The 27595-nt window shown below is 37.7% G+C and overlaps 1 protein-coding gene across 9 annotated transcripts in view; it reads left to right on the top strand.

Annotated features, from left to right (window-relative positions):
- Nucleotides 1–27595, top strand: part of KAT6B (lysine acetyltransferase 6B) — a 121484-nt gene that overhangs the window by 23926 nt on the left and 69963 nt on the right. Inside the window, exon 2 of one of the 9 annotated variants that reach the window (XM_068198480.1) lies at nucleotides 19108–19183. The exons of the other annotated variants lie outside the window; for them this stretch is intronic. Coding sequence (XP_068054581.1) covers nucleotides 19108–19183 — 76 coding nt within the window. The remainder of the gene's footprint in view (nucleotides 1–19107; nucleotides 19184–27595) is intronic. 9 annotated transcript variants of the gene reach the window in all.

The following is a 27595-nucleotide window of genomic DNA, read 5'->3' as shown; positions in this document are numbered from 1 at the left end:
GATACCCTCCCTTTTGCTTCACACCTTTTCTCACCAAGCATTTCCTGAAAAGGGCTGTATGAATATGTTAACCAGAAAATGCAGTGTAAAAACTGGTTACATAGTAGGGAAGGGTGTGAAGAGAGAGGAAAATTGAGTGATACTTAGCTTTTCAATAAGCCTTTGAAGCATTAAAATGTGCTTCTGGAAATGCAGCAAAGTGGTATTTAAAACTTATGGTTAGTTTTAAGAACTTTAATGGTGTCAGTTGTAGAATGGCAATATTGCTGATGTTTTCTGTTTTCATTGCCACTTGGACAAATGCTAGGAAGGTTCTGCAGTTTGGGAGCTGCATGAAACTTAGTAAGTCTTGGGAGTTAGCCATCCCCTGAGCACAAGTGCTGTGTGACTATGAACTCAAAGCCTATTTGTAGGCTGTAGGCAGCTCTTTATTTGCTTATTTTAGACATAATTTAAAAGGATAAATTGAGCTTTTAAAGCTGAAGATGGAGTGGCCATTGTAACATTATCAGAGGGCTGTGGGAATGCATAGTGTATCTCAGCAGTTTAATCTTTGCTATGTTCTGAATAATTAGTACTTAAACTTCAAAGATAACGTTCAAATGGAGATGGCTTGATATTGGTTCTCCTCAATGTTCTGTTGAACAGCTCAGCAACTGTGATTTTCATCTGATTCTTGGCATGAAAAAATTTACTAATCTCTCTTTCACTTTCAGTTTGTCTTTGTAAGCTGACTTTCATGCAAATCCAACCTTGTTTTATTAATTTTTCTTACCCTGAACTCCTATCTAATTTTGTTTTCACTGGCCTATGTACATTGAGCTTTTCAAAGTGTAACTTGGCATGGGTTGAATTTCAGTTTTCTGGTATGTATCTTGTGCCAGTGCAGACACTGGGTGTTCCTCCTTCTGTCTTTCAGGCAAAGGGCCAATCTATAGCGAATTGCTTTTTTGGCATTCAGGCTCCTCCTTGCTCAGTTTTTAAGCCTCTTGCCTTCCTGTGGGTAGGCAGCAAGACAGTGTTGGTTGAGATCTCTTGTTACTTCTGTCCTTTAGACTTTCCACTGTGCAGAAACAGAAAAGGGAGGCAGAAATGAACGCAGAATGTGTCTTGCAGATTTACACATAAGGGGATATTCGTAATGCTGAACTTTGGGAGCTGCCTTTATGTGGTGTTTGGGCTTCTGACAGTGAGTCTGAGCACCAAAATACAGTGATGGGAAGGTTTCTAGAGGTCTGCGGTGCTACAACTGAAGTGACTGTACACAGGGATCTAAAAGAGATCTAGGTTTGAATTTTGTCAGTCCATAAAATACTGTTGTCTTAAGATGCAGCCTTCCTTTTTCTCCTCATAACATCTTCATGGTGACAAAATACTGAGAATTGTTGGCATTACTTGGCAAACATGAAGTCTCATGTTTGTGTTTCTCATTATTTCAATTCACAAGTTACCTTTATTTCTTGGAAGGGTGACCTGCACCTTAACTGTTTGTAGATCTGGTCCTGGAAGTTCTGCAATGATTGCTAGGTTCTGCTGCTCTTGCATTTTGGGGTGTTTAGGTTTTGGATTTTGAATATTTTTGGTGGGGTTTGTTGTTTGTTTTATCTTGGGGGGTTTTGTTTTGTGTGCGTCTGGTGGTTTATGCTTTTGTTTTGGTTTATCTTTCTGTTCCTGTAGCTTCTGAAATGCTAAAATGCCAACTCTGTGCATAAGCCAAGGGAACACTTAGATCCTTTTAACACCTGAGATACTGGAGCTTACCAAAAATTGAAGTAGAAAATTCTCATCATCCCATATTGTGGAGAAGCAACTCACACCACTGTCTAGATGGATATATATGGCTTTGGGGGCTTAATTTTATGTGTTTTACAATTCAGCACATTTAGATCAACCCAAGAAGCATATTTGTAAAAGTTTTCTTCAATTGTACAGTGGAAAATAAGTTAAATACTGCTATTTCCCGAATTAGATTGGTCTATTCCTTCATAAGGCAGGGTAGAGGTTATTTTTCAATTTCTGATGTGAATTAGTTTCTGCAAATAGGGTCATATTTGCGGTAGCCTGTAGATCAGTGAAGGAAGACCCTACTCATTGTTTTTTTCCCCCAAGATAGATGTTCTGCATGATGTGCACGTGGTTCTTGTTTATTGCAAGGAGTGATTCCAAACCTTATACTGCACGCTGTTTAATCCTAAGGTGTGCTGAAATTTGATTCTTTTAGTTGTTTCCCTTCAAAATTAATTGGTGTGGGGTTCTGTGATTGAGTCCTGTATTGAAACTGACAGCAGTGAGTTAAAGAAATCCTGTGTAGTTTCAGCAATTCTATTGGTGTTTATTTGTCTATGCTATTTTCTGTGAACTCCTGTCTTAACTGGGAGTGACTTTGGATTCCTAAACTGTGCTTAGAGGTTTTGCTCTTTGCATTTTTCCTCGCAGACTACTTTTTGTTCAACTAGTTAATGCACAGATATCTCCATCAAAATTCCTTCTAAAACAGAAATACCAGAAGGCTGCCTTAGAAATAAGGAGAGCTACATAGCATCATTTCTCAGTGCTGTTTTCTTATCTGTTCAAAGTGTCTTTGCTCTTCAATGAGCACATAATAGTGATGGTCTTGACTCTTGGGTATTTTTTCTGTGTCAGTTGAAATGTGATAGCAATTCTGTGTTGTTTCTTATTGCTGCAGGAACTTTATTGTAAAATGTGATGAAAAACCTTGATAACTTGCAGTTGAAGTTGTCTGCGATTTTTGACATGTAATTTTTTTGTCAAGAAACATATCAGGTATAGGTTAACTGCTAATTAACTGCAGTTTTCCAATTTGGTAGTTGGACATAAGAGTCTCACTTGTGAAAGAATTTCCAGCTAGCATTAAGAAAAGACTCAACTGGTAAGAACTCTGAATTTTTCCTTACAACTATGAATCCATTTATGGTCCTGTTGGCAACCTGGTTCTCTGTGTTCAGGACTACATTTGCCTGGGTGTAGGGACAGACCCATGATTTGAGGGCCTGTTTCTAGCCAGGACACTAGGACTGTATGGAGCCAGGTGAATGGAGTGCTGCTGTGTGCTGTACTGGAACAACAGTATTAGGGCTCAGATGATGGCTATAGAATTTTGAACATGATGGCATGTCAGATCAGGCATCACTTAGCTGACCGATCCACTGCTGTCCTTTGTGGTAACCTGGTAAGTGACAAATCAACTTTTAAACTAGTGTGATTTCCTTCAGTTGCAAAATTACTTGTATGTATTGCTGTTTTTCCCAGTCTGCTTGTATCCCTCATTGTGGAATATTATTACTGGTGGTGGATTTTTCTGTGGGCTTTTTTTCCTCTCCAGGTTCTTTGTGAAGAGCTTAAAAGTTTTGAATTTGCAGGCGCTGCCAGCCTTCTTGAAATGAATGGGTATGACCTGTTACAGGGATGCCTGTGCAGGCAACTCCAGGGCTTCTGGGCGTAGTTCCAAGTTTGTGTGGATTATTTTGACTTGAGGTTGTCCTGTAGATAAGATGTTACATAAAGAAAAAATCCCATGTGGTGAGGTAAACTGCAGACTTGTAGATTGTCTGCTCTTACGCCTTGTAGCAGTACTAGCTACCAATATGCACAAATTTCTGCTTTGTCAAGTTTTTTGGGTCTAGAGGGGCAGAGTCCCATTTTTCTCCCCTTGTGGTTATGGTGGTACAGTCCAGCAGTTACCAATTAAAGCAGTTCTAGGTGGCATAGGCTTGAGACTTCTGGTTCTAATTACAAGCAGGACTCTGGCCCAGGAAAAAAGCTATGTATGATCTCAGCAGAGGTGTCTGGTAGGCATGGCTGATGTTTCCTCATCGTGGAATAGAAGCAGAGCTAGCTTAAGCTGTGGTGAATTTGCCACACATTTTCCACATGCTCTCCAGGAGTTAATTTCATCACTGGTGGCATTTTGAAGTTGGCTTCAATTTCACATCTGTTTTTTCCAAACTGGTGCTGTTGAGTGACTGTAGTTTTAAGAACTAATTTTTATGTAATGTCCATGTATCCATGGCAACACTAACTAGCAGTGTTTGCATTTGGCTCAATAAAAGACAAATGTCAGTGGCACCTGTGTTTCAGACATAGAGCACAGGCAGTTCTTAACTAATGAATAAGTAGAACCATAGAATTATTTAGGGTGGAAAAGACCTCAAAGATCAGTGAGTTCAACTGTTAACCTAGCGCTGCCATGTTCACCATTAAACCATGTTCCTAAGGGCTGCATCTGCCTGTTTTGTGAATGTTTCCAGGGACAGTGATTCCAGCACTTCCCTAGGCAGCAGGAAGTATTTACACATAACAGTTGAAAGGAGTACAGTCAAGACAAAATTGCCATAGATGTGCGGGACTGTTGTGTTCAGGCACCTCTTTCAGAACTATGTATTGGGTGATTATAGTGGAGATGGAGACTGCTGTTTTTCAGATGGCAAAATAATGAGAGGTGACTAGCATAAGTTGCATCGAGGGAAATTGCAGATAGATGAAGGAGAAAATCCTTTAAAATGAGGATAGAGACACATGGAACAAGGACTCAGAGTAGCTACAGGATCCCCATCCTCAGAGGTAATCAGAGCTGGATAGGCAACGTCCTGAGCAACCTGATTGGTAAAAATGTGATAATACCTCACTTGCAAGTAGTGTGGAATTCTTTAAAATGCTTAGCATTAGTGCATAATGAGCAGTAATTAGAAAAGACATTATACAAAAATACAGTTAAATGGGTGATGAAAAAGTCAGTGTTTGAGCCTGAAAAGATTCTTAAGACCAAAGTAAGCTCTGTTATGATCACGTAACTTAATAGTAGCTAGTTAAAGAGTTCTATGCTTACGAAGGCTGCTGTATCACTCCCTTCTATTCCAAATGTAAGGATACTTAGCTTTCATGTCCTACTTTGATTTTTCTCTCTTGACCACTGAATGCTAGTATGCCTGGTGTAGGAGTCGGGTTAACAAGAATCTGTTAATGAAGGAGGAAGAGGACAGTGCCTTGACTCCTGCAAGTAAGTATTTAGTTATCAGTCAGTTTATAAATATAAACACGGAGGTTAATGTAATAAACAATGGGGTTATACATAAACATGGTATTTTCTGGTCTGCATATTTTTGCTCTGTCTTGAACTGTCTAGCTCTCTTCCCTTTCCTTTTTATCCAGTTCTAAAGACTGAATGTCACAAAAAACTTATTAACACTGTTTTCTAAATATTAATCTGCTTTAATATTGAAAAATTAGTAAACCAAATGTACTTATATTTATATGTTTGGCATGCATTCCACTGATCTAGCAAAGCAGACTTTTGGATGTTACAGATCTTTTCTGAAGGTCTGAAATTTATTGATAAATCAGTCAAGAAATGACTCAAACCACAGGCAAGATGGGTTCTCAAGGTAGCAGCATGTGCTAAGTGCCTATAGGATGGTCTGTTACTGCGCCTGGATGTATATTTTAGTGCTTATGTTCTCTTGGAAGCCAGTGACTTGCTCTGTGGCTTAATCAAAGAGTTGCTCTTGTTGGATCACTTGACTTCTTGTCTGCCCTACACTTAAGGAAGGAAATAGTTGATACTTGTGTTCAGTAAGTTCTGTGCTTTGCCAGTTGGAGTTTTTGTGACAGTGGGCAGTTGATTTTGCTTTATGAATTTGTGCACGGTGTTTAAAAACCAGTGACTAGCTGCTCTTCTTGCAGGCATGTTTTCAGTCTTTCATTGGAGAGTTGCAAGAGCCTTTTCTGATCTGAACATGAGATGGGTGGTAGGACTCTTTTATTTGGACTAATAAACTACCGCAGGAATCTTCCTCTGTGTTCCCAGCTTCCTATATGCTGTGAATTCAGGATGATAGCGCAATTCTGACTGAATTGAAGTAAATAAATGTGGCTTTATTCAGCCTAGGATTGACAGATTTTATGTCTTCTGGAAAATACTAGTGATGGAAGAAAGCAAAACTGCTCATTATCTGCTAGCATGAACCAGAATCTAAATGATTTATGTTGTTTCTTTCTCAATATTGTTACTTTGGATGTATTTTGAAGAGGCCTCTGCATGACTTGTTTTCTAGAGAAGAGCTTGTAATATAGCTGAGAACAAGCTCTTTCCATTTCCTGATATCCGTCTGGTGCGAAAATTCTAATTTGCTTGATGTTTTGCTAATGCAAATGAGTTTTGCTAAAACAAGTGTATTTCTAATTTTATCAGAGGTTTTGTATGGAATTTACTTGTAAAGATTAATGCCTTGAAATTTTGTATTTGTTCCTATGTAGCAGGGAAGGGAATCATAAAATAGTTTTAGTAACTAAGTGGTATTAACATTGAATCTCTTATTTTGCTTTCCTGTCAAAAATATTTATCTTTGTTTTAGTGGACTTCTGTCTTAGCTTTCAGTTTCTTACAGCAACCTTAATAGCAAATTCCTTCCTTTCCCCGCAACACATACATGTTTACTTCACTGTTACTGAGACCATGAGACCAGCAGCTTCAAATAAGGTTAGCTTTCGTCTTTTATGTGCACAGCTAGAATGACTTCCATTGTTAGTGCTTTCTTAGGGCATGACAACTTGACTTTTTCGTATTTAAGATATGTATTTAATAAATTTTACCAATTAGAGTAGACATCTGTTTGGAGATCAGCAGCAATCAAAATCACTTGTGAAGAAATTGTTGGCTTGTGATGCATCTAAAATATTTCTGGAAGTTCAGCTTCTTTTAGCTGTTGCTAAGAGATAAATTTTCATTGACATGAGTGATGTGAGGACATGTCAGCATGCTACCAGTTGTGTTATAGGCAGTCAGCTCTGCCGCCTTGCAGATGGTTGGAAAGCTCTTGGTAGAGGGTAAATGTGTGCTGATTATCTCATTGAATTAAGGTAACCTTTTGTCATTCATTGAATTCTGCAGAGCAGGCACTGAGCAGCTGCTCTGCTGTTGCATTCTGGATTTAGTCAGTACAAAGATTATGCTAAAAGGTGTTTAGTCCTGTTCCAGGTACTGAGCATTGGACTACTGTAAGAATTTCTTATTTTGTACTACCTTTTAAGTGTTGGTATCTTACTGGATTGGTAACTGTGTTCAACATTTTAACTAGACTGAGCTTTTCAATTTTGTTGTCACCACATGCTTATTGATCTTTTCAAACTTTGAAAGATCTGCCTTTCTTCAAGTGCTGCCAGGGGGAGAAGCTCTTGTTTCTGCCTGATTAGACTTCCCTCAAATGTAGTTTAAGCAATCTGATGGTTATCAAGTTAATAAGTACATTTACTTTCATTACATTTATGAGTGTACACCTAATCTATGTGAGTATATTTAAAGGTCATAGTTCACTGCCATGATAAAGCTTCCATGTAGATTACTTATCCCCATCCTTTAGAAAACAAATTAGTACACAGAATTTTATTTAGGACTGTTTTCCAAGATTCAAAGTATTTAGTTTCTAGAATGATTTTGGAAAGGGACTGGGGAAGGAATGATGGCATTCCGAAAGTACTTGGATTGCAGAAAACATTACTGGATTACTACTTTTTCAGAAAACAATCAAGGTCTTCAGATCAGTATAGCTCTGTCCAAGAAAACTCTGTTTTGTAAGGATCAGAAAGTGAGTTGCTGTGAGAATATTTAAATTGCTTCATAAGTTCAGTAGGTAAAATATAAATCAAATAAGGTATTGTTCTGTCAGCTACATATAAAGGAGTGTGCTTATGTACCTTGCTATTTAGAAGGGGGTAATAGACACTTCTTCATATAGACCCTGTGTTTAAGGGTTGGTATCTAATGCATGTTATAGAAAAATGGTTTTCAGATCCAGTTTAGGTTCATCTTACCTGCCCTGTTTAAGTGTGACTTTGACTTCATTCCTGAATGCTTTGGAGGTTCATTTACTTTATCAAGTATATAATGTTCTACCTGGTTCTTAGGTTTCATTTCAGCCCACATCATACACGGATTAGACTTCGACCAATAAACAATTGACCACCTTCTATGCAGTTTCAGGAAGTATTGTTGGGCTGCTTCTGTAGAAACTATATTGTTTAAAAACTGGAAATTCTGTTCTAAAGCCAGGATTATTCTGAAAAAGTTGATTAAAAATCAGTATTTGGGGTATAGAATTTAGAAATGAATCTATGTTAAATGAATTTTGTTACATAAAGGTGTAACACAGTGGGATATGATATTCTCATACCCAGAAATGGTTTTTTTTCTGCTGTAGAAATACTACAGTCAAATGATACATCTTTGGAATTACGTAAAAAGGAATCAACTTCATATTTGTTTCATTACCTCCAATATATTTTTTGCCCTAGTAAGCAAATTGGTTTCCATTTCTGAAGACAGTGCTAAAATACTTAGTGAAATACATTCCGTCATAAATGTTCAAAATAGCTTCTCAGACTGAAGAAATTGCTCTTCTCTTGTACCTGGTGGAGTTTTTATGGTTTTTTTTTTCCTTTGCCTTTTAGTTTACTGAAATGCTGGCGTCTAACTCCAGTACATTTCCGTTAATTTCTTTCTACCTCTGCTTCGTATCAAACAGGTTTCTTTTGTCACCTTGTTTGTATTTTGAAAGTTAATTATATAAAAATCTGAGATGTTGTCATAGCTTTAAAAAATGTTCTGCTTAGCATCCCTAAGATTGCTTGTGTTAAAACTAACTATTGCATAATAATATATATGAAAATTAAGTCTTTAATCTCTTAGCAACCTTCCCTAGAATATATTGCATGACTAAGGGAAACTGATATTAATTCTTTCTTCAGGCAAAGCAGACCAAAATATAATAGCTCCTGCAGTGATAACTTTCACTTGTGAGGGACTGTGGCCTCATTGGAGATAAAGGTGATTATAAGGCAGGTTGCATGATGACTTCAAAAGTACAGCTTCTAGTATCAGAGTTGGAAATGGCACTTCTGACACAGCCTGGGTTACAGCGCTGCTGTTACAGTCCAGCCCAAAATGGCTCAGATAAGCTTTGTGCATACTTGCAACAACTTGGAACTCAGTTATGTGATCTAGCAGTCCCCTTCACCTCTGATCTTTTTAAGGCCTGTGATAAAGACTGCTTGCTTTTGGATAGCTTTTCAGTCAAATATTGCAAAATGTTATAGTTGGAGAAAAAACCCTTGAGTTTGTAATTTCAAATTTAAACTGTTTTCTTGGAAGGAGTTTCACTGGGAGGAGGTACCACAGGGAATATTGCATATTACCATATATCACTCTTCATTGAAAATGAGCTGTTAGACTATAAAGCCAGTAAGGGAATAATTAAATTCTTAATTGGGGCTGATATTAGCAGAGGTACAATGACAAGTGTTTTGATACAAACAAAAGAGCAACGGGGAAGCGTGACTTAGAACTGCCTTTCAAACTAAGGCAGCAGCTCTTGCTTTTTAAGAGCTCTGTGAAGTTGCATTTGTTCTGCTATACTCTGTTGATATGCTGACTTTTATATACAAGTAAAAAATATCACTTTTCCTAAGAGTTTTTAATGTAGTGCTACAAGAAAGTAATGTTTATATTTGATTTGCAGTTTTAACACATTTGTATTCACAAACCAGTAAATAATTAGTCTACAAAAATTTTTGTAGCTCTATTTGATCCAGCTTATACCATCAGCACTTATTCCTGCTGTGGTTAGTACCACAGAAGAGAGGTTTGTTATTTATGCTCTATGCTTGTTTTTTTTTTTGTTTCTTAGATTTGCTTTTTTAGTTTTGTCCAAGAGCAGCATCTAGATCTAATCTAGATCTAATCTAGAACAGATAACCCACTTAGTGAAAACAATAGCAAAACACAGAGGGGTTTTGGTTTGATTTTCAAAAAGTATTTTTTAAAAATGTATTTTATGCCAGTTTAGCAGAAGTAAATTGAAGGTATTTTTTGTGAATAGTGTTGGTTGTTTAGCTTCATCAGTGTACAGCTTGAGGGAAAAGCTATAGTCAATACTTCCTTAGCAGCTTCCACTGAGGGTACTGACAAGTGTCCTGTTATGAAAGTAAGAAGCAGTAATGTGTAATCTGTATAAAATCTGTTTGCATGACATACGATTTAGCTACATTCTCTGGGTTAGTTTGCCCGAATTACCAGTTTGTATTCAGACTCTGTACTTCCTAGGTGATGCCAATATCAGTAAAAACAGTATACTGTGGGGTTTTTTTGTTACTTTTGTTGTGCTTTGAATGCTTCTCAAGAGTGTTAATTAGGAAGTCACTAATACAAATATCTCAAGTCATGGAAGAAGTCCAAATATTGTGTCAAAATGGACAGATTTCATTCTTCTAAACTTGTGACTACTTTGGAGACTTGAAACTGAGCAGTGATTCTGTGTACAGCTGTTTCTGAACTTTTCCCATGAGGGAACCTTAACTGATAAGATCTTAACATAGGTTTTGTGGTTTGGCTGCTCATAATTAGGGGAAGGAAAAAGCCAACTGTGATTTGAGTTTGCCATTGTGGTATAGGACACGCTATAGTTCATGCTGTTTCCTGTCATGCAATAATCTCTATTAGGTTCTTTTGCAGAGTTTAATATTTTTATATTTAGCCTACAATAATTTGGGAAAATGAGACACATATATGGGAAGTGTTGGACTGTTCATCTGCCAAAAGAGTAAAAAAATATTTGGTTTTTTTTCACCTGTTTCATTGGCCCTACCTTTTCCCATGCACCTATCTGCTTTCCACCATCAGTTCACACAGCTCAAAACATAGCTGGATTGAGGCCCTGACTACGTGTGTGTATTTTTTGACTGGTGTAAAATTGAGTAGAAAATGCAGGCTTAACGTGCTGTTTGTTTCCAAAGTCTAAAATCAGGACTCATCAGTCCCTTCCCATGGTTTTTTGTGCTTCAGAATCTGCAGTGCTAGTATAGTAGCAAGGTGAAGTTTGAGAATAGTCTGTCTGTGTTGGCTCAAGAGCTCAAGCTTTTATAGCTGGATTAAAATAATCTTTCTTTGGTCATGACTTGTAACACTGGATTAAATTCTGACTAAGTTAAATAGATAATCCATTAGAGTAGAATCAAAAGACCGAGTGAATGCAGTGAAGACAGTTTTTAAGAGCTTAATTTAATGCTTAATTATTCTGACTTGGGAGAAGATTCTGTCTTGAGAGGTATGATGCAGATGCTCTGTTTGAAGATGGAAAGGTTCTTACCTAGATTACAGGCAAGCGCTGTTCTGCAAACAAATAAAGAATGGTGGAATTTTGTTAATAGCACATTATTTGGAATTGAGTAGCCTCATTTATGCTGCAGAAGTACTTCTGTAGTACTGCAGTTTTCTTCTGTTTAATGTCTGAAATGTACCTGATTTAAGAAGATCCTGACTCTCCTCCATGATACAATTTAGAAAGTAACCTTTCTATCCAGAGGACCATACTGTTATCCTCAGCTTTATTAATATGTGAATGTAGCTAATGTATGTTCATAACAAACTTGGCATTCCCTTTGTGGTCACTGATTACAGGACTCCAAAGACTAGCCTCACTAGCTGTCTGATCCATGTCTAAGGAATGCATTTCTCCTGAGGTTGGTTGAGCTTTTTTCTTGAACAGAAATATTCAAATATTTTTAATGGAGTGCTATAGACTTTCTATTTTTTGCCCAACGCTCCACCACAAAGGTCACTTTCTTCCTCATTAGTTAGAGCATACTGAAATTGCAATTCCACATGATTAAAGTATTGTTTTTTTGTTGTAAGGCTTTGCTACAGGTTTGCTTTTGTATTTGTAGCAGATTAATGCAAATATGTCATCATTGGTACAATGATAAATGATAAAATAGTTTAAGTGATAAAATATTGGGCTTGAAGGAAAAGATGATGTGCTGTGCAACTCTGTTGTACTCCCATGCTGTTGTATCTTGCAGAAAGGAGTGAGGTGTTTGCCTTGATTTTCTTTTCCTGCATTTGGTCGGTACAGATCTTCATGTGCGAGGTCCATAGTGACCTAAATCATTTGCATTCTTTTGTGTGTTGAAAACATGAAGTATCTTTAATGGTGTAAAACAGGAATGCAAAATCAAAACTTAAATTGTGTGCAGGTTTTGAGGTGGAATCTTCCCTATTTCTCTCTTTTCCTTTTCCCCATGGATCATGTGGCTTTGGCTTTGTTGGAAAAAATGCTTCCGACAGTGCAACCACAGCACCAGATGACCAAGACAGCTTTCCAAATGTCATCACTACTGGTAGCAACCTACCTGTGAAAGCTTCTGGAGTCATTTGGCTAGTGTGTTATCCTTGATAAAATACATTTGCTCTGGAGGAAAATGGCCTGAGTGCTAACAGGTTTTTCTGTCCTGGCTAGCAGGGTTTACAGGTAACACGTTAGAAGTGCAACAACTAAAGAGCAGAATTTTTTGCCTTCTAACAAGAAGCTGCTTTGTTGCTTTTTCTTGTGTTTTGGGATTGGGTTTTTTGTTGCTCCTAGTTCATGCAAAGAAAAATCATTGAAATTGTCTGAATTCCAAGCCACCATGAATATACCTGATGTGCAAATTGTATTAACAAAACCATAAATCCACAATAAAAAGCTGTATAATGCAATTAGTAGGTATTGTCCATTAAATTCCAAGGAAGGTGTGGAAAAAACCATAATAGGAGTTTTATTTCTTTTCATGATATAGAATAAAGGATAGAGGTGAGGGGGGTGAAATACTACCTTCCTGTGAAAGTTGTTTTCCATGTGTATGTACAGCAGCACAACATGTTAGATTTCCAAAACTTTGCTTTTTCCCTTTGCCCTTTGATTTGTAGGGCTAAACACTCCTGCACGGTAGTTGCAGGTTATTGAGTCCTGTCTTTTCTAATACTGTGTTCTCCTTTGATTTATGAATCATTAGATTAATTAATGGTCATTAAGACCATTCTTGATACGTTTGAGGGCCAGTAAGAAAGCAGTTCTTGGCTTTCAGACTTGAAGATGTTTTTATGCTAAAAAAGGTATTTTCTCAGATTTTCTTGTTCTTGGATATGATGACTTTTACAGAAATAGGTGAAAACACCTCAGGGTTTCTCCTGGCTATGTGAAATTAGGTACTTTACTGAGTTGTCCGTTGTCTTACATGTCTGCCTTACAGGGGGTTGCCATTTCAAGATGTTTGGGTAGAAGAAATTCTAAAAGCATGCAACCTAGGTTTTGCCAGAAGGATTTAGGAGGATCTAGCATGTTGGTCACTAGTTGAGATTTGAGTCAGCTAGGACACTTCCTGCCCTCCATTGGTCCAGGGGGGTATCTGGTGTGCCTGGATCTGCAGAACTGCTATCTGTATGTCTCATTGGCAGCTGTAATCAAAAGTAAGTGCATTAATTTCTAGTACCAGAGGTAAATGATGTTCAACTGCTTTTCAGACTCTTAAGTAATGAGTCTAATCTATTGCAATAAAAGCTCTACCAATCAATGAGTGTGGTACTTCAAGTAATTCTGTGGTTTAAATTTAATTACTGTACAGTACTTTTTAAATCAAACTTTTGCTGGCTGCAGGGCAAAGCATCTTAAACTTTGTCAAATTTAAACTGTATGTTATGTGGAATTTTAAGAGTGATAACTGTGATCCTGTCATCTACAATATGCTCTGTATTTGCAAGAGAAGAATTGCAGCTGTTGAAGTTGGTCAATTATATCAGAGCTAATGGGATCAACTGTACTGGGATGCCAGAAAATAATTGAGTGTGTAAATGAGAGCCAGACTCAGTAGTCTGACATCATGCACTGAATGCAAGGTTTTAATGATAAACTAGGTACTAATTATGGAGCTTTTCTGTGCTACAAATGAGCTAATTTATAGACTGCCAGCACCTGAAGAAGGAAGTCTCTTAGGGCCAGAGGCTTGTGTATTATAACATATTTATTGGTTTGATAAAAGCTGTATTGCATTATCTGTCCAATTTAACCAGGAAGTATTTTTCTTATCATTTAACTGTAAATCTCAAGAGGAGAAAACTGTATAGAGTGTGTTTTTATATTCTAATGCCACTTAGCAGTAGCAATTCAGGAATTGATGGAAATAAGTTTTAAACAGCTTCCAGGGAAGAGAATTCTCTTTTCTTCTTGGAAGTGATTTTTATTTGCCTTGGGGTACTCACTTTTAAACATATTCATTCACAAATTTATATATACAATATGTTTTATTTGTGCCACCCTCATTTATACAATGATTTACCAACCTCATTGTTTTGTGAAGACTGAAAGATTTTGATTTTAAAAATAGAAAAATCGAGGTGCGAGGTTGAGTGAGGATAGAAGAGAAACCCAGAAGACAACAGGGAATGAAAGGTGAAAGAAGAAAATAGTCTCTCTACTGTAAACTTTGTAATGGTAATGTGTGTTACTGAGAGCAGCTTCCTTTCTGCAGGTACTGTCAGCCACTTAGCAGTGTTGAGGTTTTGACTTGTCTTTTCAAGTTAATTGAGTAGCTTGGTACTAGCTGCAGCCAGCTTCAGATACTTGGGCCAAAAGGTGTGGGGTGACGTATCAAATGTCATGGCAACATGTCCAACTGTAGTAAACCAGAATTTTGTTACTGATGAGTTTGATGCCTTCTGAAATCACTAGCAAAATGTAGTGTTAGTGGATTTCTCACCCATGAGGTAATTTTATGACCAATTTATATGAGGAGCGGGAGGGAGAAACTCAGTAGTAGAGCCATTCTGGTCACTGTGGGTTCTCCTTTTAGTTGTAGGAGCTTAAGGAATTATCTTTGCACGACTGTGCTTGTTTATGAAATAGGTGATGGTCACCTGAACATCGCATGAATAACCCTGTGATCTTTGTTTTTGGTGGTGGGCAAGGATTTCTAGATACTTAAACCCCAATTCAGATCCTGGAATCACAGATGTATATCAGACTGTCTTGTGGAAAGTTAAAGGTCATGAGGAGTGCAAACTATTTATGTCCTCTCTTTCTTTTGGTCTAGTACTGTAGTAATAACTGGGATTGATTAGAAAGTAGTGTAACTAAATAGCCTTGGAAGGTGGTACTTTTTTGTTTTGAAGAATGGGAAAACTTTGATAAGGGCTCAGGTTGAGTGGGGGTTTTTGTGCCTTTATATTTTTTTTAATTGCTAAGAATACTTTTTTATTTCATGCTAGGTTATCTCCCTCTTCATTCCCGCCCTAGTTTAACACGTGACTGCTACTTACAATTCAGTTGTAGCATAGGCATTGTACTGTGTGGCACAGTAAGGCTGAAATTACATAGGTACATGTTTGTGTTTCCGAAGGAGTGGACACAGACGCATGAGCTATGTGTGGTGAAAGCAAGGGGATGAGATAGGGCCCAGTGTTGTCTTGGGAAGGTCAAAACTTAATTTGAAAAGTTCTTCATCTCTTGAAATCACAAACATATTCTATTTTATCTGGAATATGTGTGTACTTGGAGAAAATAAAAATCTCTAGAGAGATCAGCTTATTCATATCATGTAGGATTTTGCTTATGTGCCTACCTGAGAGTAAGCAGTTCCTTGGCATAGAATGTACTGTCTGCTGTGTCACTCGAACAGAATAGAAAGGTAAATATGTGTGGAAGTGATTACCATTATGCTCTTGAGTTATTGCATGTCTTTACGCCATTTTTAGTGTAACTCTGTTTTGCCAGATGTTCCTATGATGTGTTATGCTGACATTAGGGCTCCTGTGATAATATGCAGTGACACCACGCCCTGTCCTGAAAGAGACTGGGGTGAAGACTTCAAGCTGGAGACATGCTCAAGCTGCTGAACTGCTCAGAGTGTCCTGGTGGTTACATATGGAGCTGTGATTGCTGCCAGCTTTTGCAGAGTTGCTGCTGGTTTTGAATTCATGTAGAAAGGAGTGTTGGTATAATTCTCTTAGCTGGATCTGTCACTTTTGTGCAGTCAGGTAACTCGGCACAGGTTTCCCCAGCACATGGATGTGGTGTCTTTGCACCAGCCACCTGTTGCTGCTGCTGATTTCCAAGCTATATTAAACCTAACTCTTAAAGCAGGAAGCTGTGAGGTTGTCATAATAGCCTGAGCTTCTAGATGCTTTATTTTGGTGGTCTCACAGCTATTTGTCCATGTGAGGTTCTGTGGGCAGTAAGAAAGGAGTGTCTGTGCTTCAAGAAAATGTATTGAAAGCAAACAGATCATTAATGTTGGCTTTTTCTCAGATCAGATGTAAATGTGTTTATTGTATTATGTATTAATGGTCTTGGTTTGTTTGGGTTGCTTGCAATAATGCACAACTGTTTTAAAGGAAATGAATATTTTCTGACTTTGTTCAAATACACCAAGCTTAACGAAAAGCAGTTTGAACTAGATTGGTTTAACGAGGCCTGCTTCTATCAAATTTACTGCTTTAAACCCAACTACAAATAAAGTGAATTAAAGACCAAATTATTTCAATACAGATGTGCATTGAACCAGTGTGTTATAATGATTAATTTCCTCAAGTGTTTAATTCCCAGTAGACTTTTGTGTCAACTGCCAAAAAAGACTTTATTGACTTTACATTAAGCATAGTTTGGTCTAGTTGATTATATTGTTCAAGTGTAGATTAGTGGGTGGTAGAAGACTGTGTTGTATTGAAATTTTATTTTGTCTTAAATTATCTCATGCCTTATTAGCAGTGCTTAAAATATATATTTCTGACTCCTCAAAGAGATGCTGGGCTTTCAGAGGTGTTAGGGTTTCTCCTGTTCATTATGTAAGAACTTGTATATTCAAGCAGTTTTCCTCCTGCCCTGCCCTAAGAGCGTGCTGTTAAGACTGTGTAGTAGATTTGAATGCTTTGTGGCAAATTGACTAGATTTTTAAAAATTATATTTTACAAGTGATGTTTAAGTTCAGTTTCAGCATATACAAATACAGAGACCATTTTCTGTCTGGGATAAGCATGGTCTAGATGGAAAACACTTCCCATAGCTTCCCTTCTGAGTCCTGTCTTGTACATCTGTTGCTCTAAATAGATGACTTTCATTTGTCTCTGCTTTTTATGGATTGCAGTCAGGAAACACGATTTGACTAATGTCTCCTGTCTCATACAAAGATAATGCTAAGGGAGTAGCTGGTTTTTTGGTTGTTTTAAAGGGCTGCAGATGCCATGTGGAGTAGTTAATACTGTGTGTTTATCATTGTCAAAGAACTTGTATCCTCAAATGCATTCTCTTCTCCAGTACTCAAACGTGCCATCAAAGGATCGTTAGAAATGATAGGTGTTGAAATAGATCATCCTGAGAGGTGTTGAAATAGATGATGCTGATAGACCTTTTTATATTTCAGTTAAAAATTGTGCTGTGCATAGTTTGTCTTATTTTTAAAGCATATTTCTAATTGGGCATAACAGCCCTCCAGTTTGAAAAATAATTACTGTTGGATCAAACTTTGTTTTGTGTCTGTTATCAAGTTATCTATCAAAGAAAATAAGATGAACATTTAAAAGGTTCAGATCAAAGGCAACTGATTTAGCTACACTGGAGGCTCCCATCTTTTAATTTAGAATGTTTCTATGACTAACTGATTACCTCTCACATTTTTTTTGAAAAATATTGACATCCTGCTAAAGTATGCAGTGACCTCACTTCTAGCTGTGTAGGTTTCACTGCAGGCACACTGAAAGCATTATATGATATTCCTGTAACCTTTTGAGGCAAGATATGTGTTTAGTGTATTAATGAGCTGGTTGAAGTGATGTACAGTAATTTCATCCTTGGGTAAAAACAGATGTGAAAGATTCTGTTTTAATATTTAATCAAGCTCAAAGCCTCTGTTGGCTTGTTTAAGTTGACCTGACAGCATTATACCTGGAAACACTTCGAATTAAACCCTGAGTGCTTGACCTTGTTCAAACAGTTGTAATTTAATAAGGCTGCTGTCTTTGTGGAGATAGTGCGGCTAATGGGCAAATCTTTTCTTGGCCAGGATTGCTTTTTATTGCAGTGGAAAAACTTGGTATCTGCTCTTTAAAAAGATGTTAATCGGATGAAGTAATAAAAATGAAATAAAGAGCAAAAGAAGTTTTGCATGAGAGTTGCTAGTCCTAGATTATAGTTTAAAAAGGAATTCTAGAAGATACCTGCTTTATTTGAATGTCTTCAGCATTCTTTTATTACATGTTTCTGGCAGTTGCTGCACTGTAGCTCATCTCTTGCCAGAACTTTTCTTAGGGTTAGGAAGCTCTGTTTCTAGAGTGGTGTACATTGGTTTGGACTCAGTAAAGTCAGAGCTTGCATTGGTTTAAAGTAAATTGAATTATTTTTCAAGTTTTTGTTTGGTTGTTGTTGGTGTTTGTGTGGTGTTTTTTGTTTTGCCTCTTCCCCTGCTTGTGCCTGCAACAGTATTTCTTTGGCATGTTTTTAAAAAGAATGGGCCTGGGAGAGGAGGTGGGAAAAAAAGGCTTCAATGTTTGTGAAAAAGTGTCACTGTATCAGCTAAAAGTTTTGTGAAAAGAGGTGGCAGTGACATAGAAGACAGATAAGCTGTGAATATCAAGGTAGGTTTCAGCATAGTGTCTGAGGTGTGAATGAAGTAGGCTGTGTAGTACCAAGACAGGAGAGCAGTTCTTATTAATTAAATACAGTCACAAAGCTGGGAATGAAATGAGAGAAAAACATCAGGATCCATATCTCCTTAATTCCATGTGTATATTCAAAGACTTAATAAAATTGTTATATTTCCTAAAGATTGGCTGGGCAGAACTGCACTGCTGTTAAAATTTGCCATCAGATTTGACAGTTTGACTGTCTGGTTTACCAAGGCTTAGCTTGTGTTTTAGTAATCCCAGAAACTCTGCATTTTAAATAACAATACTAAAATCAGAATTAGTTTGAAACAATTTTTACTCTGAAATATAGCTACCCTTAAAACACGTACAGTGTTGTAAAATATTGTCTGTTTGTTGCTAAAGAGTATTAATATAGCTTGAAAATACATGTTAAACAAGGACTGCATCTGCTTACAAGAAAGCTTCCACATGCTGTAACAAATGTGCCTCACTATGCAAAACAAAACAATAATGCATTAAAATTCCTTTTTCTCATTCTATCAAAATATAACTTTTATTCTCAAATCCTGTAAGGTAATTATAGCTTAAATGTGATAGAATTTCTATTGGTGTAGGTTATTATATTACAGCTTTCTTCATATTCCTAGGATGCAGTTGATAAACATGATACGTATGGATGCATGCATTCAACACTTCTGTTCTAGAATCAAGCAACGGATCAGGGTAAGCTTGAAAGCATTATAAAGAATTACAGTAATACTGACTGATGCCTCAGAGTGGATCCAGCACATGGTCTTTTCTTCAGTCATCATTTTTTTGCAAAGGTGTTAAAAGGAAATAACTGTTCAGACCTTGCTGAAGGTAGTTGTTGCTGGTCTTTGACTTATGTGGGTGAAGAAAGGGAAACAAATTCTAAAATAAGTGTTCTTTCACCAACTAGTTGCTCATTTTATTGACACCTTATCTTTAGGGATTTTAATTGTTTCTATATTTTAAGAGCTTGATCGTGATTTGTCAAGCTCAAGAAATGTTGAGATTGCTTCTCTGATCTGTCATTACTGTTTTGTGCAGTAGCCTGTTTCTTCCAAAGCTTGTGTTTCTACTAAAACTGCAGCTCAAGTACAGACATCAGTGACAGAAAGTCCCTGTCAGCAGTATGTTAGTATTAGAAACCTCTGGCAAGACTTCAGCTGCATTCTGTGCTTTTGTGGATCTTCAGATTCTGCTTTGGCTGTAGCAATGTTAGCTAGCAGCTTTTTGGCACTTTATTGTTGCATGGTTTTACCCTGGAAAGCTGATGATGTGGTGCCTTTCACCTCCAGAGGACTACTGGAAATATAGTTCACGCCCTTTACTGTGGGAGGTTATCTTGGCTGCTTGCAGGCTTATGTAAATGACAGGGAGTCTCAGTCCAGTTCTTTAAGAGCAGGTGTCCACTTTAGGCTTGATGAGGGTAATTTCATGGTCTTGTAAGTTTGAACAGTCTGGGCTATTGATTCCCTGTGGCAAAGGACATATGTGAAGGTAATGCCCTTTAACATAGTCATTCCTGGTTTCATTTCTTAGAATGTATCTGAAGCCACCCGATAAACACACTTGAGGAATCTCCATGTGCTGTGCTTGCTGTATGTGCTAAATGTACATTTCCCAGGCCTATTGCAGTGATATCATAGCAAGCTGGCAGGTTTCTTCTGTTGTCTCATTTTCTTGGTAGGACCTGGGACCTTCAGGTAACTGTCTGTTAATTGCTGCTTCAGTCATGAAGAGAGATGTGGCTGCTTCTAAGACCCCAGAGGTAGCCACTAATTTTGCTTATAGGACAGAGATTTCAGCTCAGGCTTACTTGATTTGGGTGTGATTGAACCACCACCCCATTTTTCCCATAAGCAGGAGGAAAAAACCTTGTAATTTCAGTGTTGTGGCAGATTGACAGGTTTTTATGGATGGAAACTGTCTATTTCTATGCTTCTTTCAGTAGTGCTAGTTTATTCTGAAATAAACCCATCTTAGATACACACTGCTGGAATGGGTGTAGAGTTGCTTAAGCTGAGGCTGGTCCAATGTACAGAAGTAGAAGTGGTTATTGGAGCAACAATTCCACTGACGGGGAAAATGGTACACTTGGTACATTTGTTAAGGATATCTGCTTGCTGATTTACTTTCTGCTTTCCTACATTAAAAAAAAAAAAAGAAAGCAGTTGCAGTTACTTTCCAGCTGCAGTCAGTGTCAGTCAGATGTACTTTGCCCATCTTCCCTCAGTGAAGTTGAACTTAATGGCCAGATCACACAGTTAACTTTTACTCAAGCAAAAATGACAAGTGGGTTTTATGAAAATTGAGAGTAGCAAGTAGATGTCTTTTGAAGCATTACTGCTGAAAGAGGAGGGAGGACAGCTCTATCTTCATCTTTGTGTTTGGTATTTCACATAATGGTAGAAGTAGTAGCCAGATAAAGAATTAATATATGATACTGGAATATATGTGGCACATCTTCCTTCTTGGTAAGATGGAGATCCAGGGTAAATAGCAAGGAGGAAGAATACTGGGGTTCTAAGTGTAAGCATGAGAGACATATTTTGAGAATTTGGAGCTGAGGAGGTAGTGAAGCTAGATGATCCAGTCAGAAGCTGATTTCACTAGATGTGTTGTGCTGAGGAATGAACTATTAATAAATGTCCAAGATTCTAGGTTAAGTTAATGTTTCTTAGTGCAGAACTAAGTACTTTCAAAATCTCATGGGTTTAAGGGCTGTTTCATAGCTAGAATAAAGAGAAAAATATTGAGTGTTGTTTTTCTGCTTTTATAGCAACAGAAACAGATTTCACCATCTTGTATAAAGGATCTACATGTTCCATGCAATTAGCTTGCCAAGATAGCCAGACATAATGAGGAACAATGCTTTCATTTCTTTGGTGTGATGTTTCTGGCCTTTTTGACCTCTTGTCTCCCATCTTGTTCCCATTACACAAAACTGGTTTCAAACCACACTTTTTCTCTGTTTGTGTACCTTAATGAAAGATGCAATACAGCTATGAATTGCTTGATTTTATTTAATAAGATGATCGTGGAGACAAATTTAAGCCCTTTTACCTTTGTATTTTTGTGCAGGGCTTTTTGTATTCAGTCTGTCTGTAGCAACAACAACAACAAAATAGACAGCCCAGTGAGTGGGTTTTGCTTTGGTTGCCCTGTTTGGCATGTATTTGTAAGAGATTAAGCTGGAATCTCTTGTATATACAACTGTCCACATCCTCCTAGATCTCGTGTAATACAAGTACAAATTGTCATTCTTGCTTGAGAAGTGTATGGTGAGATTTTTGATTTGCAGGCTCTCAAGAAGTTGTAGACTTGTAGTGAGAGGGGTATGCTTTCCAGTGGTTGGGATGAAAATGTTTTAAATTTACATATGTAGTACATACGTAGTATTTACATATGTAGATTAGAGAAATGCCTTTGAATTATTTTGTTGCTTCTCCATTTAATTTGCCTTCCTAAAAAATCAATGCATACATAGGTAATTAAACCAGAAATCAGACTAGGTTAGTTTCCTCAGTAGGAGGTGCAAATAATTTTACAACCTGTTTGTCATGACTACAGCTTTATTTTCTAATGGTGCCAGCAATTAGCTGTGTTGATTTAGCTGTACGCTTGGTATCAATAGCTCGCTCTGTGCCTACAGAGCGATCAGTGTCAGTGAGTGCTGCGTGCTAGGATCTATCTAACATAGCTCTGTAACACCAAGCCCAGGGGGGACTAGCAGCACGAGCAGCAGCTTGCTTTTGACAGCAGAATGTCCTTGTTGCTATTGATTAGATTGTTCAGTGAAGTGAAAAAACATTGATCCAGCTTTAAACTGGTAGTTATATGATAATCCTGGAGATGAATGAGTATCAAGTGGAGTATTGCTGGGGGGAGGTGGCATGGGGGGGGATCCAATACTGGTTTTCTTGTGTAACTAATAATAGGGTAATAAAACTAAAAAAAAAAATATTATTTAGATCTACAGTAAATTAAATGCAACTAATAAATATGAACCAGAGCTTTCTGCACAACAGATGTTAACAGCTGTAAAATGACATCTCCTCTCTCTATTTTCCCAAATCCCTGTTCACTACTGCTCTCTGGTCTGGTCACTGGGAGTAATGCTGATATTTTCACTGGTGGAGGGTTGGGGCATTGCTCTTGCAGTTTTTTGGTGTCTGATTAGTGGTTATTTTTGGCACTGAGCTGCTCTGAAATGTCATGTTTTGGAGCAAAAGTCAGTTTGTGTTTAGGTCCCATCTCATCCTCCTGTTACATCCAAAACTATCTGTATCATGTTTCTTTTTCTTTGGAAAGGTAACTTATTTACTGCTTTGTTCTTTTCCTTCCTGAAATGAAGACTTTTGGGTGATTGTGGGGTGGAATATTAGTTTTGAGCTGGACCTCCTAACCCTTTGTCTCCTAATTCTCCGATATTCAGTCTAACGTGGATGAATGAGATGGCAGTGCTGGTGTTAATGTTTTCTGGGATCTGAGTCTGCTTTGACTTTTACACTCAAATATTTTACTTTCATATGGGTTCTTCTTATGCAGCTGCCTTAAGGAATGAGAAAGGCATCTTGAATAGAGGGCGGAAGGATCTTCTTCCCCAGTCATTATTATAAATGCCACTGTGTGCTGCTTAGCCAGTGTTTTGGGATCAGTAATGGAGAATGGCAGCACCTCCATGTTCCTGGCTATGAGTGTTCTGGTGCCTGCTCTACATGGGATCCAATATGACTTAGGTTTGAGGGGTGACAGCATCTCAAAAAGTAGTGTTTGCAGCAGTAAACTCTTGAATCCTTGTTACCAGTATGTCTCACCAGTTTTTAGGGTTGTGGTACTAGCGTTAAGGGGCTTTTTTTCTTGCACTGTGTACTTATTTTCTACTCTGTGAAGATACAGCGGCACACACTTTGAGGAAGGCATCACACAAAGATCCTGTGTGGAGATCTCAGTTTCTTTGTTCGGTGTGGTGTACAGAGCCTTCTTCAGATATATGCAGCAACTATAACTTAGTTTTAGAAATCATATTGGCAGAGCAGTCTACAGGTCACACTTTAAGAAATGCCAAAATTCATCCTCCTCCTCTGTACACTGTTGTTGTTGATTTGGGAATAGGGGTTGCTTCAGGGCATAACAAGTCCAAACGTTGCCCTACAAGAACATTGCAGTCTTGGATTTTCAGCATTATAAATTACTTTGGGCAGGTCATGTTAATTAGAGATAATGATACTAAGCTTTTGGAGGCAAAAGTGGTTTCAGTATTATTCCTGTTCTACAAAACATTATTTATTTCCCTTTTTCCTCTTGGTGTATTTCTCTACTGCTCTTTTATCTGAGCTATGAGATGTAATAGTCTTTCAGAAAGGTTAATGTTGGCAGAGAAACTTCTCCTGCCACCTCACCATTACCCTTAAATTTACTACTGAAGCATGAATGATCTTGTCTTATGTTTACCTTCAGTCTTGCTTTATACATCTTGTGATCAGATGATTATGTTCTTAATTGAGAAACTTGAAGTGGCAAATCAGTTTAAGTGCTTTGCTGCAGTTATCCTCAGTATCAAAATTGTGATGACATTGCAACAGAACCTGGTTGCAGCAATTGCCTCCTTCACCTTACATGCAGAATTCAAGTGTATGCACCTGTGTGAAATACACGCTTTCCCTTTCTCCTGCCTCCATGCTAATGTGGCTATAAACCTCTTTATTTGCCCAAGTTGTATATTTTGTTGCTCCAGCACATTTTGTTGTATGTAGTTGGGGAATTTAGGGGACCATTACATTAGATTAATTGGGTGTAAGTTAAGCCTGGACATTCACAGAAGTTATTCAGCTGCTTTATTTCTAGTATCATTAAATATTGTAACTTTTAATTTGTGGTTAAATTAGTTAGATGGCAGTGGTAAGTATTTGCAGTTCTGCCATGCTGTTCCTTTTGCAGAGCTACAGTTGAAGAACTACCGGGAATTAGGCTTAAAAACTGTTCAGAAGGCAGAAAACGGTGCAGAAGACTTCAGTTATTTAAATTCTTTCTTATGATTTTCCTTCCTAGAGGGCAGATGGGTAGAGTATTTAGAATGAAATAGAGATGCACTTTAACTTTCAACATAAGTTACATGTACATTGTAATGTAAATGTATAGGCAAACCCTTTTTTATAACCCAGTATTTTCAGAAGTTGCTTTCATGCAATGGGGAGGTGCACATTAGATCTGCATACTGTTTTAAAAAGATAGTTTCAAGGACAAATGTCTTTTCAAAAATATGTTTAATGGGCCTAAGATTATTGTATACATGTATTGGTATGCAGAAATGCTCTTTCTAGCATTAGTTACTTCATTTGCTCAAGTAGTATAAGATCAGCTTGAGTACTTTTGTCCACATAAACTAGTTCTAAGGGATAGGGCCAGAGCTCCCCAGTGCTGGGTTCTCTTCAGTGGTATTTAAGTGTTGTGGGAAGAGCAAAGAACTATCCTTAAGGTTTGAGGTTTTTTCTAAATGGTGATGTTTTAATCAGCTATCCAAAGACAGTGTGAAAGGAGGAAAATTACAGATCCAAAACAGAAACTGAAGCTCTTCATTGAATTATTATTCTAGCAGCTGTTTGTAGCTTTATGCAGATGCTTTCAATTAAATGTGACTTAGGAAAGCTGTAAAAATGGTCCCAGTACGTTGTTCAGAATTGTAGTAGAAATAAATTTCAAGCGGGGGAATGTGGGATTAACAAATGCAGTAAGAGATTTATGCCCCTGTATAAACAAAAGTTGCAACATGGCTCTGACATCTTATGCAACTCTGTCAGGTGGTTCCATTGTGATTTGTCTGCTGGTAGGTTGTGACTCTTACTTCTGTTTGGCTTCAGAGATTTTAGGCTTTTAGAGAATGTGCTTGTGATGTTTGATACAAGGATTTATGCTTGAGAAAATTATGAGGCTGCCCAGAGATTATTGAACCTCCATCCTTGTGAGTGTTCAGGACTCCGATATTGATTTGCTGTGTTTCCCTGTTGTCTGACTTGACATCAATTTATGTTTTTACACTGAATTTATCTCCTTTTTATGGTGTGTTCAGAGAAGGTTCAGCAGAGGTGTTCTGGGGAAAAGTCATTTATCTTAAGGTTTTCAGGAGTGTGTATAGGTTTGTGTGGAGAATACCTTTTCCCTCAGCTGATGACTTCAGTATTCCATTATACTTTCATTCCACCTTTCCCCTCCAAGCAGTGCAGATCCTCTAGAGGACGCTGGTCAGCAGACCATGAAGATGCTCAGCAGGCTGGAACATCTCTCCTTTGAAGACAGGATGAGAGAGTTGGGCTTGTTGCACCTGCAGAAGAGAAGGCTCCGGGGAGAATGTATAGAACCTTCCAGTACCTGAAAGGGCCTACGGGAAGGGCTTTGTACAAGTATGTGTAGTGATAGGACAAGGGGTAATGACTTTGAATTGAGAGGGTTAAGAGCAGGTTCAACTGAAATGGTTAGAGTAAGGTTTAGATTAGATACTAGGAAGAAATCTTTACTGTGAGGGTGGTGAAGAACTGGAACAGGTTGCCTAGTGAAGCTGGGGATATGCCATCCCTGTGAGTTTTCAAAATCAGGTTGAATGTGGCTTTGAGCAAGGTGGCCTAGTGAAACCCACAGACACGCACACACCCCGGTGGCAGGGGGTTGGAACTTGATGATCTTTAGGTCACTACCAGCCCAAACCATTCTATGATTCTGCAAATTCACATGAGTAGGGCAGATGTCTTAGTGGAAGTGTTGCTTTTTCCTAGAAAGCAGTGCTGGAGTAGTGACTGTACTGCCTGATTAACTATGATTATGGGCAGGGGCATCCTTTCTCCCGGGAAACAGAAGTCTTAAATTGTAGAAAAATACTCTTGTAATGTCCTTCCTCCTGAAGAAGATAAAATGCAAAAAAAAAAAAAAAAAAAAAAAAAAAAAAAAAAAAAGTAAAAAATACTTTACTTCTTTGTGTACCTGTGGGTAGTTACTGTGAAGGAGAATGTTGTCAGTGCATGAACAATCTCATAATTGCAGTTGATGTTTTGGGGATGTTACAGTGCTACTTCTTTCTCCTGAGCTTCTGGGAGAGAGATGATGTTGGGAAATACAGAATCACAATATTAACAGCAGCTTTTGTTTACAGCTGCTCTTTTCTCCCCTGGTGGTTTATGAAACAGCGATGTTCTTCACCTTGTTTCTAGTGTGGTAAGGGGCATGATATGTAACCAAGATATTGGCTCTCAGCAGTCTTTTCCAGCACTCTTTGAACAATGAACTTTACTTCAGTAAATAACTGTCAAAATTGTTCTCATATGAATACTCAATCATTGAATTGCAATGACACAATTAAAGGGCACATAAATCTGCAGATTGTGTGGGCTGTCACTGATACAGGATTTGGAAAGACCTTTTGAGAGCCTTTTTCGTAACAGTAGAAATCCCTGACTTTCTAAATCAACACTTCTGTCTGCCTGTATAGTCTTACTGTATCAGTTAGAATGCCTTGGCCATTTGGGGTTTGAATTTGTTATGAGAGGGGCCTACAAGGATGTTTAAAAGTACCTTCTCAAGAAAAATGGATTTTTGCCTTTCTTTATATCTGACTTTCTTTAATATGTAGTTTGAGTTAATAAAGTATTAATTTATTGGCAGGTTGAAAAGGTAGATCTGAGACTGTTTTGAAATATAAAAGTGATCTGTGCTTCGTCTGAGTGCTTCTAGATGTGTCCCAAACAAGAAATGAACCCATGACTATTACATTGATGTTCCTGATCCCAGATAAGTGCCATGGAATAAGTTGTGTGATTTAGGTTTGTTTCTCAAGTTCTATCAAACAAAATTTCCAGAAATAGTCTGTAATTTTAAAGAAATAAGAAAGATTAGAGTGAGAAGTTAGTTTCAGTTGCTTGATTCATGTATTTTGGCTTTTAAGCTTTGCTGTGTTTTGAGTAATAAAGTTATACAGAGGGGTTGTGTGATATTAATACTTTCCCCTTCCTTTCCCCCCTCTTTTTCCTACTGTCGTCATGTTTTGTCACTGTCAAGTGTAGATTTATTTCAAGTGTAGATTTATTTCTCATTCAAACTGTTGTTTTTGTTGGCAGGAGC

The sequence above is a fragment of the Anomalospiza imberbis genome, chromosome 8, assembly GCF_031753505.1.
Source record: "Anomalospiza imberbis isolate Cuckoo-Finch-1a 21T00152 chromosome 8, ASM3175350v1, whole genome shotgun sequence".
Classification (NCBI taxonomy): Eukaryota; Metazoa; Chordata; class Aves; order Passeriformes; family Viduidae; genus Anomalospiza; species Anomalospiza imberbis.
Note: the sequence above shows the minus strand (reverse complement) of the source record. Positions and strands in the feature narration are given on the sequence as shown.